The sequence below is a fragment of the Diabrotica virgifera genome, chromosome 9 (genome assembly GCF_917563875.1).
Source record: "Diabrotica virgifera virgifera chromosome 9, PGI_DIABVI_V3a".
In the NCBI taxonomy this organism is placed as follows: domain Eukaryota; kingdom Metazoa; phylum Arthropoda; class Insecta; order Coleoptera; family Chrysomelidae; genus Diabrotica; species Diabrotica virgifera.
Window position 1 is genome coordinate 210,512,646 of NC_065451.1, and position 12,992 is coordinate 210,525,637.

The 12,992-nt window shown below is 34.2% G+C and overlaps 1 protein-coding gene across 2 annotated transcripts in view; it reads left to right on the plus strand.

Moving 5' to 3' along the window:
• LOC114334818 (uncharacterized) overlaps positions 1–10,063 on the plus strand; it is a 905,910-nt gene extending 895,847 nt beyond the window's left edge. For both annotated transcript variants that reach the window (XM_050662384.1, XM_050662383.1), the window contains exon 11: positions 1,173–10,063. In XM_050662384.1, coding sequence (XP_050518341.1) covers positions 1,173–1,367 — 195 coding nt within the window. In that variant the 3' untranslated portion in view covers positions 1,368–10,063. The remainder of the gene's footprint in view (positions 1–1,172) is intronic.
• Positions 10,064–12,992: the final 2,929 nt, after the last annotated feature.

The window sequence follows — 12,992 nt, forward strand, 5'->3', positions numbered from 1 at the left end:
CATATACGTTTTCTTCATTTTGTTATGCTCATTATCTTCAAATATCTTGAATTTAACACAATCACATAGCGCTTTCCAGAATACAACAAAGACTGAGTGATCAATTTCTTCGTCTGTAAAATCAGTTAGATTTTTCCGTGATTTTACTGCTTACACAAGTAAAATTATTGCTTATTCCCAACAAAAATACTAAATTCCATAGCTCTTGTCTAGAAACTGTCTCGTACGGCTTCTCAAGATCTATAAATAGCAAATGTAAGCTCTCTGTTCTTCGATCTACACTTCTTTCCCAAATTTTCATTTTGTGCGACATTACCTTTATCCTTCTATAGTTCTTACAGTCTTGAATGTCCTCTTTATCTTTGTACAATGATACCATCACACTCTCCCTCTACATAGGTACTTCTTCCACATATATCCTACTCATTACTCGACACAAAATATCAACCCCTTCCTCTCTTAAAGCCATCCAAACCTATCCAGGTGTTCCATCAGGTCCTAATGCCTCACCCTTCTTCATCCTATTTAACGCCTCTATAGCCCCCTCTCCAGCTATTCCAGACATTACATTCTCATTTGGGATCTCCTATTCTCTGTCTCTGTGTTCTTCTTTTAGCAATTTTGTAAAGTCCTCGTACCATGTTTGCTTTATTTTAACATCGGTTCCATACATACTCTTAATCTTAAAAACATAAGGCAAGTCCTTTAATGACTAGTCCCTTGCTTTACCAATGCTCTATATCCATTTCATCCCCTCAAGTGTTTCCAAATCTTCGTACAGGTATGCAGCCGATCTTTCCTTAGTGGTAGCAACAGAGCGCTTTGCTTTCCTCTTTGCTACCTTGTCTATCTCCTTACCTTCCTCTATTTTAGATCTGTCGCCTGTCATACCTTTTTCTTATCTCTTTCTTCTCTATAACCTTCTGTTGCACTTCATCATTCCACCCCCAAGTTTCTTTGCACCTAGGAGGTCCCTAACCATATGTTCTTCGTGGCACTTCCTCTCTCACTCCCTTTATTCCTCTATTCCCAAATATTGCTGTAACTTATACATGATGATTTACTTGAATCGATTATGTCTGCTTTTCATTTTCAGTTTGTGTTTTTATTTTTTGTTATCATTTTTGTTTCCGTTACATTGTACTAGAAAGAAATATGTCGTGTTGTTTTAGGAAAGAGAAAAGCAAATGGCGTCAACATTTGCCAGCTCTACGTCAATTTTCAACAAACCTTCAACTCTAGCACTCTCCCCCAACTCTAACCAACATTTGGCAAGTTCTATGGACTTCAGAAACTTTGAAGACGAAATAAAGAAGTATCTGATCGCAAAGAATCTTTCCCCCAACAACGTTAATAACAGCAATTGATTTAAACACTGAAATTATAAGTAGAAAAGTGGTTAATACAGAGTGTTTAAAAAAAAGTTACACCGTCTCTAGAATAGGTAAAAAACTGAAAAATAATTGGGGTTTGCTTAGTAAAAAATTTTTCGCCATATATTTTCAAAATAAAGGGCGTTGAATAAAAACAAATTTTACAGATCTTTTACGATTTTGCCGAAACTACTGGCAACGTTGTAATGAAATTTTATACGAATATGTTTTGGAAGCTGATACATTCCATAAATTTGTTTTTATATCTGACTCTCATAGAGGGCGCAAGTTACAGGATTCGTACCAAGTATTATTTAACATAATTTATTTAAGAGAAGAATTATTAATCAAAATTCCAAGTGAACCTAAACATTTTTTCTGAAGAATCCATTAATCTTCTACTAAACGTTTGGGAATCAGCTATGATGTCATTAAAGTGACGTTTTATCTTCCAATTCTTGTCGTGAATTTCCTTCTGTAGCATAGACTTATTCCTTAAAATACTACCAAACTGTGTAGTAGAAAGGAGTAAAAGTGCAACAGAGCAAACAGTGGCCTAATCCACAAATTTCTCATTTTTAGATTAATATGTCAAAAAAAGCAGCAACATTAAATCTTCGGATTAACTGGGGCCTACACAACCTACCTCTATATTTGGCTAAATCGTCGGCCTCATATGAAAAGAGCCTATGTCGTAATTAACAAATTTTACAGGAGACGAAAAAAACTGATTTAGAGAATGATTTTGACTTAAAACTTTATCTTATTAGACACAGTTACTTAGAATAGTGTCCGTCAGCCTTCTCATAAAGACATATCTATTTTTAAAAAAATTATTACTTTAAAAATGGAGTTAGGTAACTTTCATTTTTGGAATAAGGAAAAATTTTGGAGTTAGGCACATTTAATAACGAAAATCATTAAGAAATATGCGTAACTCCATAAAAAGTCGCCAAAAATAAACTGTGAAAAATGCTTAAGTCCCACAAGAGAACCAAATGTGGGGTTTTAAGGATAATAATGCTACTTAAATGTAGTTAACACAAAAACTATAATAATATGATCAAATTGAACTTACCTTCAATAAGTTTACACTATTTCCATGAAGATATGTTAGCTTATAATACTTTTCTTGAAGATATAACACAGCAGCGCAGCAAAAGTACATCTAACCTTTGTAATATCTAACCCATTTAAAAGTAATGGGCTTTGGCAAGTTTCATGTGATTCACCCAACGCCGTGGAGTTGGGTAGAATTCTTTTTTGTGGTTCTAGCGGCATCTATTGACTTTTTTATCTTTTTTGTCTTGCTATGCATGCGTACCATAAATATTAATCAGATGGCGCAAAAATCTCATTTTTGTTAATTTTGGGACTTAGGCACTTTTCATATGAGGTCGACGAAATGGCGCTACATAATTTGTAGCGCCATCCCATAAACATAATAGGAATACGAATGCAAAGATTGCATATACCTCAAAAATTCGTTTTTGGGCTTAGACCACTGTTGTCTTGATATCCTCAATTCATAGGATGTATCATCTTTCAAAACATATTCGTATAAAATCCACGAGAAATCCATTGAAATCCAATATGTGAGGTTTTAATTCTCCAAAAAATTCCAACCACGTGGGAAGAGTCCTGTGTTGCCCTGGGTAATATCCTGGCATATCTGTAACATCCTTAAATTATTATATTAACATGTAACATAACATAATTATTGTTCACATTTAAAGGGTTTTTACCCAAAACATTTAGGTGGCACAGGCATGCAATTTTTTGGCTTTTAGAAACACTGATGATGGATTTCTTAATCCGAAAACGTTTTGTCTTAATGTGGCCCTTATTTAGGGTATTTTAAAACATACATTTTACAACAAATCTAGTAATTTTATATTCGTATAAAATTTCATTACAATGCTGCCAGTAGTTTCGTCAAAATTGTAAAAAATGTGTACATTTTTTTCTTTTCGGCCCCTTTATCTTTAAAACGAATGACGTTACAAAAGTGTTTTCCTAATACTAAGCAAACGCCCATTATTTTTAAGTTTTTTACCTATTTCAGAGACGGTGTTACTTTTTTTTAAACACCCTGTATACCGAACTGTACATAACCTTTCCCAAATAACTAGATACCTAAGCAGTCTTGAAAGTTAACATTTTTATAAAATTTATACGCAACTTGAAGGTAATAAGAAACATTGTTATATTAAATGCCCATCTTTTTACAAAAATATAGCGAAAAAATGATAAAAAATGTTCTGCAAATAGATTTTTGGATAATGAAAGTATTTGCAGAACATTTAAAATAAAAACAAATTTGTTGTTGCTGTTTTTAATAGTTTTATTGATTTCAGTTTGTTTTTATAATAATTTTAACGCTGAATTAAATGCTCTGAAATCTATAAATAACTATGAATACACTCCTGGTCAAAAAAAAAGCGACACTTGCATTTTGTATGTGTTTTTTTTTTAAATTTTGTCAGTGTTAATGGTATAAATGGGGAGGAAATAAACATTAATAATAGAAATCGTTTATCTAAAACACTAAAAAATTAATAGTAGGAGAAAAAAATAACCCAAAAAAAACGAACATTGTTCGAAAAATTAAACAAATAAAAAGAATGAGTGTGTACTTTGTACGCACGTAAGAAGTTATACTTCTATTATATGATTTCAACGAAATTAATATGTACTTTAAACAGTTTATTGATATATTATTTAAATATTGAACTAATTTTAATACTTACTACTTTTCAAAAAAATTTATTAAAACAATACCAAAAATTAAAAAAATAAAAGAATAAAACACACACAAACACATTGAAAAATGTCACAAAAAAATGATTTCTGAACAATAATTGTTTCAAAAATTTTATCTAAATACGTATTTTCTAAAAAATATATATAATAAATATACTTACAATCATAAAATGTTTAAAAAAATTGCATCGGTGATCGAACCCGCTTATATTAGGCTGGTTAGATTTGAAATCTAAGCATCTGACCTTGCCACGTAAACATAACAGTCATGTGAGAAGATAGACCAACTGAACGTTTAAACTTTTTGACAGTTCTGAATTTAATCAAATTAGTTTGATTTTTGTGGAATTTAAATATTAAAATACAACAAAACATAGAGTAACAAAACAATATATTAGATGAAGATTGGTAGAAATCTTGTTGGTAATCAAGTTATGTAAATCAAAGCATTACCTACTGGCTAGGTACATTTTTCAAATAGGTCTACGTAATTTTTTATTACAATATTGAAACATTTACAATCACATACCTGTTGCTTTTAAAAACTATTTACAAAGTCACTACAATTATAAACTTGCTTTTGTTTCAGTCTTCACAACAATAAAAATTAATATACACAACATTGGTTTACCCATAACCGACATATTGAACAATTGTTGACAGGTTATTGTAATTAACCAATCACATCCAGTATAACGTTTGAGCTGCGTTCAGAACCAAGACTTTTGATGAATTCGCGCACATATAAATTTACTCCCAACGAGCCTAAAGAAGTATAACTTCAAAAATAAAATTTTAATTGCACACAGTTCGCTGTTCTCTACATCTTCGGAGGATTTCAATATGTCTAGGCATACTTGCAATACGTTACTAAATCTGTTCTTGCGGTATATATGCTCCCATTCTTCACTCAACACTATTTTCAGCTCTTGAATTGTTTCTGGCAATGGTTGCCTCTTTTTAATCATTTTTTCTAACATGTTCCATAAATATTCTAATGGATTCATGTCAGGCCTACAAGCGGGCCAATCCAAAACGGGAATTTCGACAGTATTTAGGTAGTCCATGAAGATTAACATCCAGGATATCTGATCCTGGTCTTCTAGTGTATTCTCCAATCTGACGAACTTCGTAAGAGCATCATGGACGATACTTTTGACAATATTCAAATGATTTGCAACATAGTCTAGGCGCCAAATAGAGGTCACCGTGTCCTTTTCAATTCTGATGGACAAACTCAACGGTTTCTTATGGATTTTTGGCTGCTGATTACGAATTTCGAGGGTGGATTTCGATCCGAGTGGTCAAAAAAATTGTTATAAACAATTTAATTGTTTATAAGGCTCTGGCTCATAAACTAAAGGAGATAAAAAAGGTTTCAAATAAACTTTATTTCTTAACAAAAACGAAGAAAAAAACGTTTACTTAACTTAAATCCAACAATTAGAACTCAAGATATTGTAAAATTAGTGCACAATATAAATTGCAAATTGCAAAATAAATATTTTTCGAAAGATTTATCGATCGTAACTCGGCTTCTACGAATGCAAATGACCCATAGAAGATCTCATTGTAAAGCATAATTAATAGGGTTCCAAACAAAGTTTTTTAAATTACTTTAACTTCATTTGTTTTAAAGTTACACCCGTTTGTTATAATTTTCTTAAAAAAATTATACAATAATTTGCTTATAAGGGTTTGAAGAAAATTTGAGCTATAAACATTTATACTTTAATTAACAATAATGATAGAAGATCTCAAAAGGAACAATTTGAGCTTACGAAAATGTTCGTAAGTTTATTTTTGGCTACGCATTTTGTCACTTACTTGACTGTGAGCCGATCTTGCGCCTCATAGCGTACCATTAAAATATCGATGTCTTGGCCAAAAATACGCTTACGAACATTTTGCATTACGTTTTTCTATCATTATTGTTAATTAAAGTATAATTGTTTATAGCTCAAATTTTTTTGAAACCCTTATAGATTAATAACCCTAACAAATTAATGTATAATTTTTTTAAGAAAATTTTAAATTCAAACGGGTATAACTTTAAAACAAATAAAGATAAAGTAATTTAACAACTTTTGGAAGCCTAGTAACTGTTTGGAAGCCTAGTAATTAAGCTTTAAAATGAGATCTTCTAAGGCTCATTTGAATTCGTAGAGGCCGAGTTACGATCGATAAAGCTTCGAAAAATACTTATTTTGCAATTTGCAATTTGTATTGTGCACTAATTTTACAATATCTTGAGTTCTAATTCTTAAATTTAATTTTAATAAACGTTTTTTCTTCGTTTTTTATTAAGGAACAAATTTTTTATTTGAAACATTTTTTTATCTCTTTTAGTTTATGAGCATAAAGTCCATGCCATTAAAACAAAAAAAAAGTTTATGAGCCAGAGCCTTACAAACAATTCAATTGTTTATAACAATTTTTTGAGCACTCGGATCGAAATCCACCCTCAAAATTCGTAATCAGCAGCCAAAAATCCATAAGAAACCGTTGAGTTTGTCCATCAGAATTGAAAAGTACACGATGACTCTTCTGGCGCCTAGACTAATATAAAGGCGGAAATACATATCCGCGCCGCGAACTCCGCGCCGTGTGAGCGCCGCGCGTTTGAGGCGCGGTTATTGTTCGTTAAAATTTTTCATTTTGACGACCCAGAGGAAACATACGAACGTTTAGTAATTGTAGATAATCATGTCTCTCTCCTGTACTTCTACTACATCTTATTTTGTTATTACATATTCTGAAACTATTTTCTTGTGTCATCTTATGCAATTTACTATTTTATGTGGAATAAGCCACAGTTTGCGAACATTTCGGGAACTACCTTTTCGCTTCCCGGCGACACAAATATAATGGTAGGGGAGCCCAAGCGGGGATTTTTGCAGTTACTCGAGCGCGTCAGATTATCATATGGGGAGAAACGTTGTACCCTGCAGATGTACCTCCACCATCTATTGGCTCTTAACACAGGGGGGTTCGTTCAGGGGGGCCCGAAAAAAAAAATCGATCCTTAAAAATACTCGAAATTGTCAGATTAAGATTAGGTAAGTTAAGTACATGCAAAAGAGTCTATATTTCAAAAATATGACGATTTGAGCGGGGTATACGGAAATGGGTGAGTCAAAAAGTTTCACAAAAAAAGCGAATATTTTGCGAAATGAACGTCAGATTGAAAAACTAAAAACTACGTGTTCAATGTTTTTCAAAAATCTATCGAAAAATACCAAACATGACCCCCACGGAGAGGGGGGGGGGGTAAATTTAAAATTTTAAATACAAATCCCGCGATCTTTCGCAAAATAAACATCATATCGAAAAACTGCAAAATACACTTTATCAATATTTTTAAAAAATCTATCGAATGGTTCCAAACACGACCCCCACAGAGGTGAGGTGGGGGGCTTACTTTAAAATCTTAAGTGGTAGCCCCCATTTCTTATTGCATATTTGGATCGTTTGTATAAAAATAAACAACTTTTATTCGAAACAATTTTTCTAATTATGGATAGATGGCGCTGTAATCGGAAAAAAGATTGTAGGAAATGGAAAATTAAATTAAAAAATGGGAAGTCCCCACTGAAATGGAAAATTTTACTTAACTTTTTTTGGTTTTAGGACCTAATAATCACAGCCCAATAGGTCCCCAAAGCGCTCGAGTGACTGCACATTTAGCATACTTTGCTCCCCTACCATAATATATCTGCTTGTTCCTACAACCAGAAACAAAATTAGAGAACTATAGGTTCTTCCACGTTGTGCGTTACCTTTTTCGTTTTCCGGTGACACAATTGTAATGCATCTGCTTGTTACAACTCCGTTGCTTCACCAGGAGCGAAGTTAGAAAACTATTGGGTCTTCCAAGTTGTGCGTTACCTTTTTGGCTTTCCGGTGACTCAATTATAATATATCTGCTTATTTCAACTCCGTTGCTTCACCAGAAGCAAAGTTAGAAAACTATAGGCTCTTCCAAGTTGTGCGTTACCTTTTTGGCTTTCCGGTGACGCAATTATAATATATCTGCTTGTTACAACTCCGTTGCTTCACCAGAAGCGAAGTTAGAAAACTATTGGGTCTTCCAAGTTGTGCGTTACCTCTTTCGTTTTCCGGTGACCCAATTATAATATATCTGCTTGTTCCAACTCCGTTGCTTCACCAGAAGCGAAGTTAGAAAACTATTGGGTCTTCCAAGTTGTGCGTTACCTTTTTGGCTTTCCGGTGACCCAATTATAATATATCTGCTTGTTCCAACTCTGTTGCTTCACCAGAAGCGAAGTTAGAAAACTATTGGGTCTTCCAAGTTGTGCCTTACCTTTTTCGCTTTCCGGTGACGCAATTATAATATATCTGCTTGTTACAACTCCGTTGCTTCACCAGAAGCGAAGTTAGAAAACTATTGGGTCTTCCAAGTTGTGCGTTACCTCTTTCGTTTTCCGGTGACCCAATTATAATATATCTGCTTGTTCCAACTCCGTTGCTTCACCAGAAGCGAAGTTAGAAAACTATTGGGTCTTCCAAGTTGTGCGTTACCTTTTTGGCTTTCCGGTGACCCAATTATAATATATCTGCTTGTTCCAACTCTGTTGCTTCACCAGAAGCGAAGTTAGAAAACTATTGGGTCTTCCAAGTTGTGCCTTACCTTTTTCGCTTTCCGGTGACACAATTATAATATATCCCCTTGTTTCAACTGCGTTGCTTCACCAGACACGAAGTTAGAAAACTATAGGTTCTCCAAGTCGTGCGTTACCTATTTCGCTTTCCGGTGACACATAATATATATCTGCTTATGAATGTTTTTTTGATATTGATAACTATTTCCGAAGTGAAAGTCGAAAGGTCAAGTAAACTTGATTTCAAACTCGAATTGTGGCTTATGCCCAAATAAAATAGTAAATCTTATTTTTAATACATGTTATTTTTAGTACAACAATGAACCAACATTTTTTAAAAAGGTCCGCATTACTCCGCATGTACATTTTTTTTATTTCAGCTTCTATTTCCGTTGAGATCGGATTTAAGTTGTTTCTTTAAATTAAATGGTTCTTTATTGAGGATCCCACAATAATTATTTTCCACGGTAAACATCAATTTCCTTCCGACAGTTCCGACCATTCCATTACTAACAAATATTCAACTCATGCGCGCCAAAACCAACAAACCACTCGCAAACCCGTCCAAATACGTATTGCGAACCATCAAAGCGTTTGTTGAAAAACCGACAGAATTTAGATCGTGGTGCGCCGTGTGCGTGCCGTTTGTGCGTCACTTGAAAACACGTACTAATCTGACGAATACGCTGCGCGCGAGCGGCTCGCACACCGAGCAGAGCGCATATGTATCTCCGCCTTAACGTATACTGTGACCAGCTTCATGCAATGCACAACTTTTGCATTATTTTCGGGAGTCATACTAACACAAAAAACCAAATTGTGTTTCTATGGTGACGCGATTATTTAAAAACATTAAAAGAACTGTTTTCATTGTTATGAATAAATGTTTTTCGTTACCTACTAATGTTTACCTCCTTCCCATTAAGACACTGTACACTGACTAAATTAAAAAAAAACATTTTAAATGCAAGTGTCGAAATTTTTTACCAGGAGTGTTTGTTATATTTGTCCTTATTTGATAATAATATATTCATTTCTTATTAATTTATAAAAAAATACAACTTTACTTCTTTATTGCGACTTTCAGTACTCCCATAAAATCTGTATTTACGTGAATATATTGTACATAGAACTTTGTATAATTGTTATTAACGATAATTCAATAAGTGTTATAGAATCGTAGAACTTTGTGATATTATTTAGTATATTAAATTATTAAGACTATAAAATGTTTGGTCTGCAGTAAATTTATTGTCGATATAATCCTTGAACCATGTCAATAAAGTTATCTATTAAAACACGGTAGAGATTGTTTATTTATCTGAAGATGAGTCCACAGATGGGGTCGAAACGTCGACACTGCCTAAATTGGCGAGGTTTCGCCTGAGGAGTGGGTAAGTTTTGTAATAGTTTCTATAATGATATTAATTTTAGCTTTGTATTCATTTTAAGAGGAAAAGCGCAAAATGTCGCCTGTCAAAATTTTTAATGTGTTTTAAATGTATTCATTTTTTTCGAATCCTGAGAAAACTAGGAGTATTTTTGAAAAATTTAAACACAGAATGAAAGATTACGTTCTTACCGAGGGCCGAAAGTCCCTTAGAATAAATAACAAGTTTGTTTGAATGAAATATTTGCAATTAAAAATCACACTTAATTTTCTCTTTTATCTTCACCCCTGTAACTTATTAAAATAAACATTATAGAAGTTCTCAGGGACTTTTGGCCCTCGCTAATAACGTAATCTTTCATACTGCGTTTAAATATTTCAAAAATATGTATTGGTTTTCTCACCATTCGAAAAAAATAAATACATTTAAAATACATTGAACATTTTGACAGGCGGCATTTTGCGTCTATACTCTTAATAAACTTTTTTTACGTTTCTGTAACAGCTTTCGTAATACAGATTATCTTCACGTCCTTTTGTACATTAAAAATTTTAGTTTTCCTTGTTTCCTTGGTACCATGAAGACCATCGCCTTCATGGAATTCGTCCTCGATGACCACCAAAACACCCGAGCAATGGTTATTGACCAATTTTTAAGGATTATAACAAAAAACTCATAGCGACGAGTTCCTCCATGGGCACCAGGTACCATGGAGACCATCGCTGTCATGAAGTTCGATCTCAGCGACCCCTAAAACACCCGAGTAATGAATATCGACTGATTTTGAATGATTGTAACAAAACTCTAGGCGACGAGTACCACCATGTTCACCAGGTACTACGGAGATCATCGTTATCATGAAATTCGTGCCCAGCGATCACCAAAACCCCCCGACTAACGGTTATTGACAGATTTTGAAGAATTATAACAGAAAACTCCAAGCGGCGAGTTCCACCATGGGCACCAGATACCATGGAGATCATCGCTGCCATGGAATTCGTCCTCAACGACTACCAAAACCGCGAGTAATGGTTATTGACTGATTTTGAATAAATATGACAGAAAACTGATGATTTTGATAATCCACCATGGGCACCAGGTACCACGGAGACCATCGCCCTCATGGAATTTGTCCTCAAAGACCTCCAATACCCCTGAGTAATGGTTATTGACTGATTTTGAATAATTATAACAGAAAACTCCAGGCGACGAGTTCCACCATAGGCACCAGTTACCTCGGAGACTATCGCCGTCATGAAAATCATGCCTAGCGACCACCAAAACACCCCAGTATATTGACTGATTTTGAATGATTATAACAGAAAACTCCAGGCGACGAGTTCCACCATGGACACCAGGTACAACGGAGACCATCGTCGTCATGGAATTCGTCCTCAACGACCACCAAAACCCCCCGAGTAATTGTTATTTACGGATTTTGAATGATTAATAACATAAAACTCTAGAAGACGAGTTCCATCATGGGTACCAGGTACCACGGGGGTCACCGCCGTCATGCAATTCGTCCTCAACTACCACCAAAACCCCCCGAGTAATGGTTATTAACTGATTTTGAATAATTATAACAGAAAACTCCAGGCGACGATTTCCACCATCGGCACCAGGTACCTCGGAGACCATCGCCGTCATGAAGTTCGGGCTCAGCGACCCCCAAAAACCCCCGAGTAATGAATATCGACTGATTTTGAATGATTATAACATAAAACTCCAGGCGACGAGTTCCACCCTGGCACCAGGTACCTTGGAGTCCCTCGCCGAGATGAAATTTGTGTTCAACGACCTCCAAAACTCCCGATTTTAAAATTTGAACTCATTTCCGTCAGTATTTCGTGAAATATAAATTTTTCATATCGTCGAAATACAAGTTGAATGCATTTTTCTTATGGAAATTTGCATCACCCGAAGATCAATTTAGTTCACAAAATTTCCTGGCAGTCTCCTGAATCGAATGCAAAAAAGTTGCATGACAATTCATCTTACTGCACAAAATTCCTAGGTTTTGGGTTTTTTAATGCTTCGTTGCTTCGCTTAATATTTCATTCACTATTATTAATTTTTTTCTTGAAAATATTAAATTGAAAATGGTTATTCATTTTTATTTTTTTTTTTATTTGCAGGTAACTATGAAGCAGGAGAGTTGTAGCAGAAACTGGATAAAATTAGAAAAAATAGAATGAAATGTACAAAATTAATAATCGGCAAAATAATTATTTTGTATAATATTCCTTATTTTTAAATAAAATTGTGAAATAATTTGAAGGTTTCATTTTCCCCAACATACTCTATCATCTTGAAAGAACACCAACAACAAGAATCACCGCATATATTTGCTTAGATTTGCAGAAAAGAAGAAGAATATGCCGCTTAATAAAAATCGATCTTGAAATAATTTGGTAGTGAAGTAAAAATAGAAGGCAAACAATTCTAAAAGTTTCTTAATATTACTCTACAATCAGTAGTTCGTGGGCCCCCTAAAAGATGGGGACATTTACATACAAATACAAGAATCGCGAACTTTTGGTACTTAAGTAAAACATCAAAAAGGTGAGACAACAAAGGGCGGGCGGGCTCAAACACAATTCTAGCCAAATTGTATTTCAATCCCTGAGAAGATTTACTTTGTTAGTTTCTGTTTGGAGAAGATAGTCTCTTGGTTGAGATCTATTGGTGATGTGAGTAGAAGTCAGGTAGAAGTACTGCTGCAGCGCCATCTATTAGACAATAGCCAAACTACATATATTAAATTACAGGATTCTTTCTTGTTTTGTGATGTAATAAATGTTGCCTGTTTTCGGGCGTATTTGAAAATTGTTTTCGGTTGT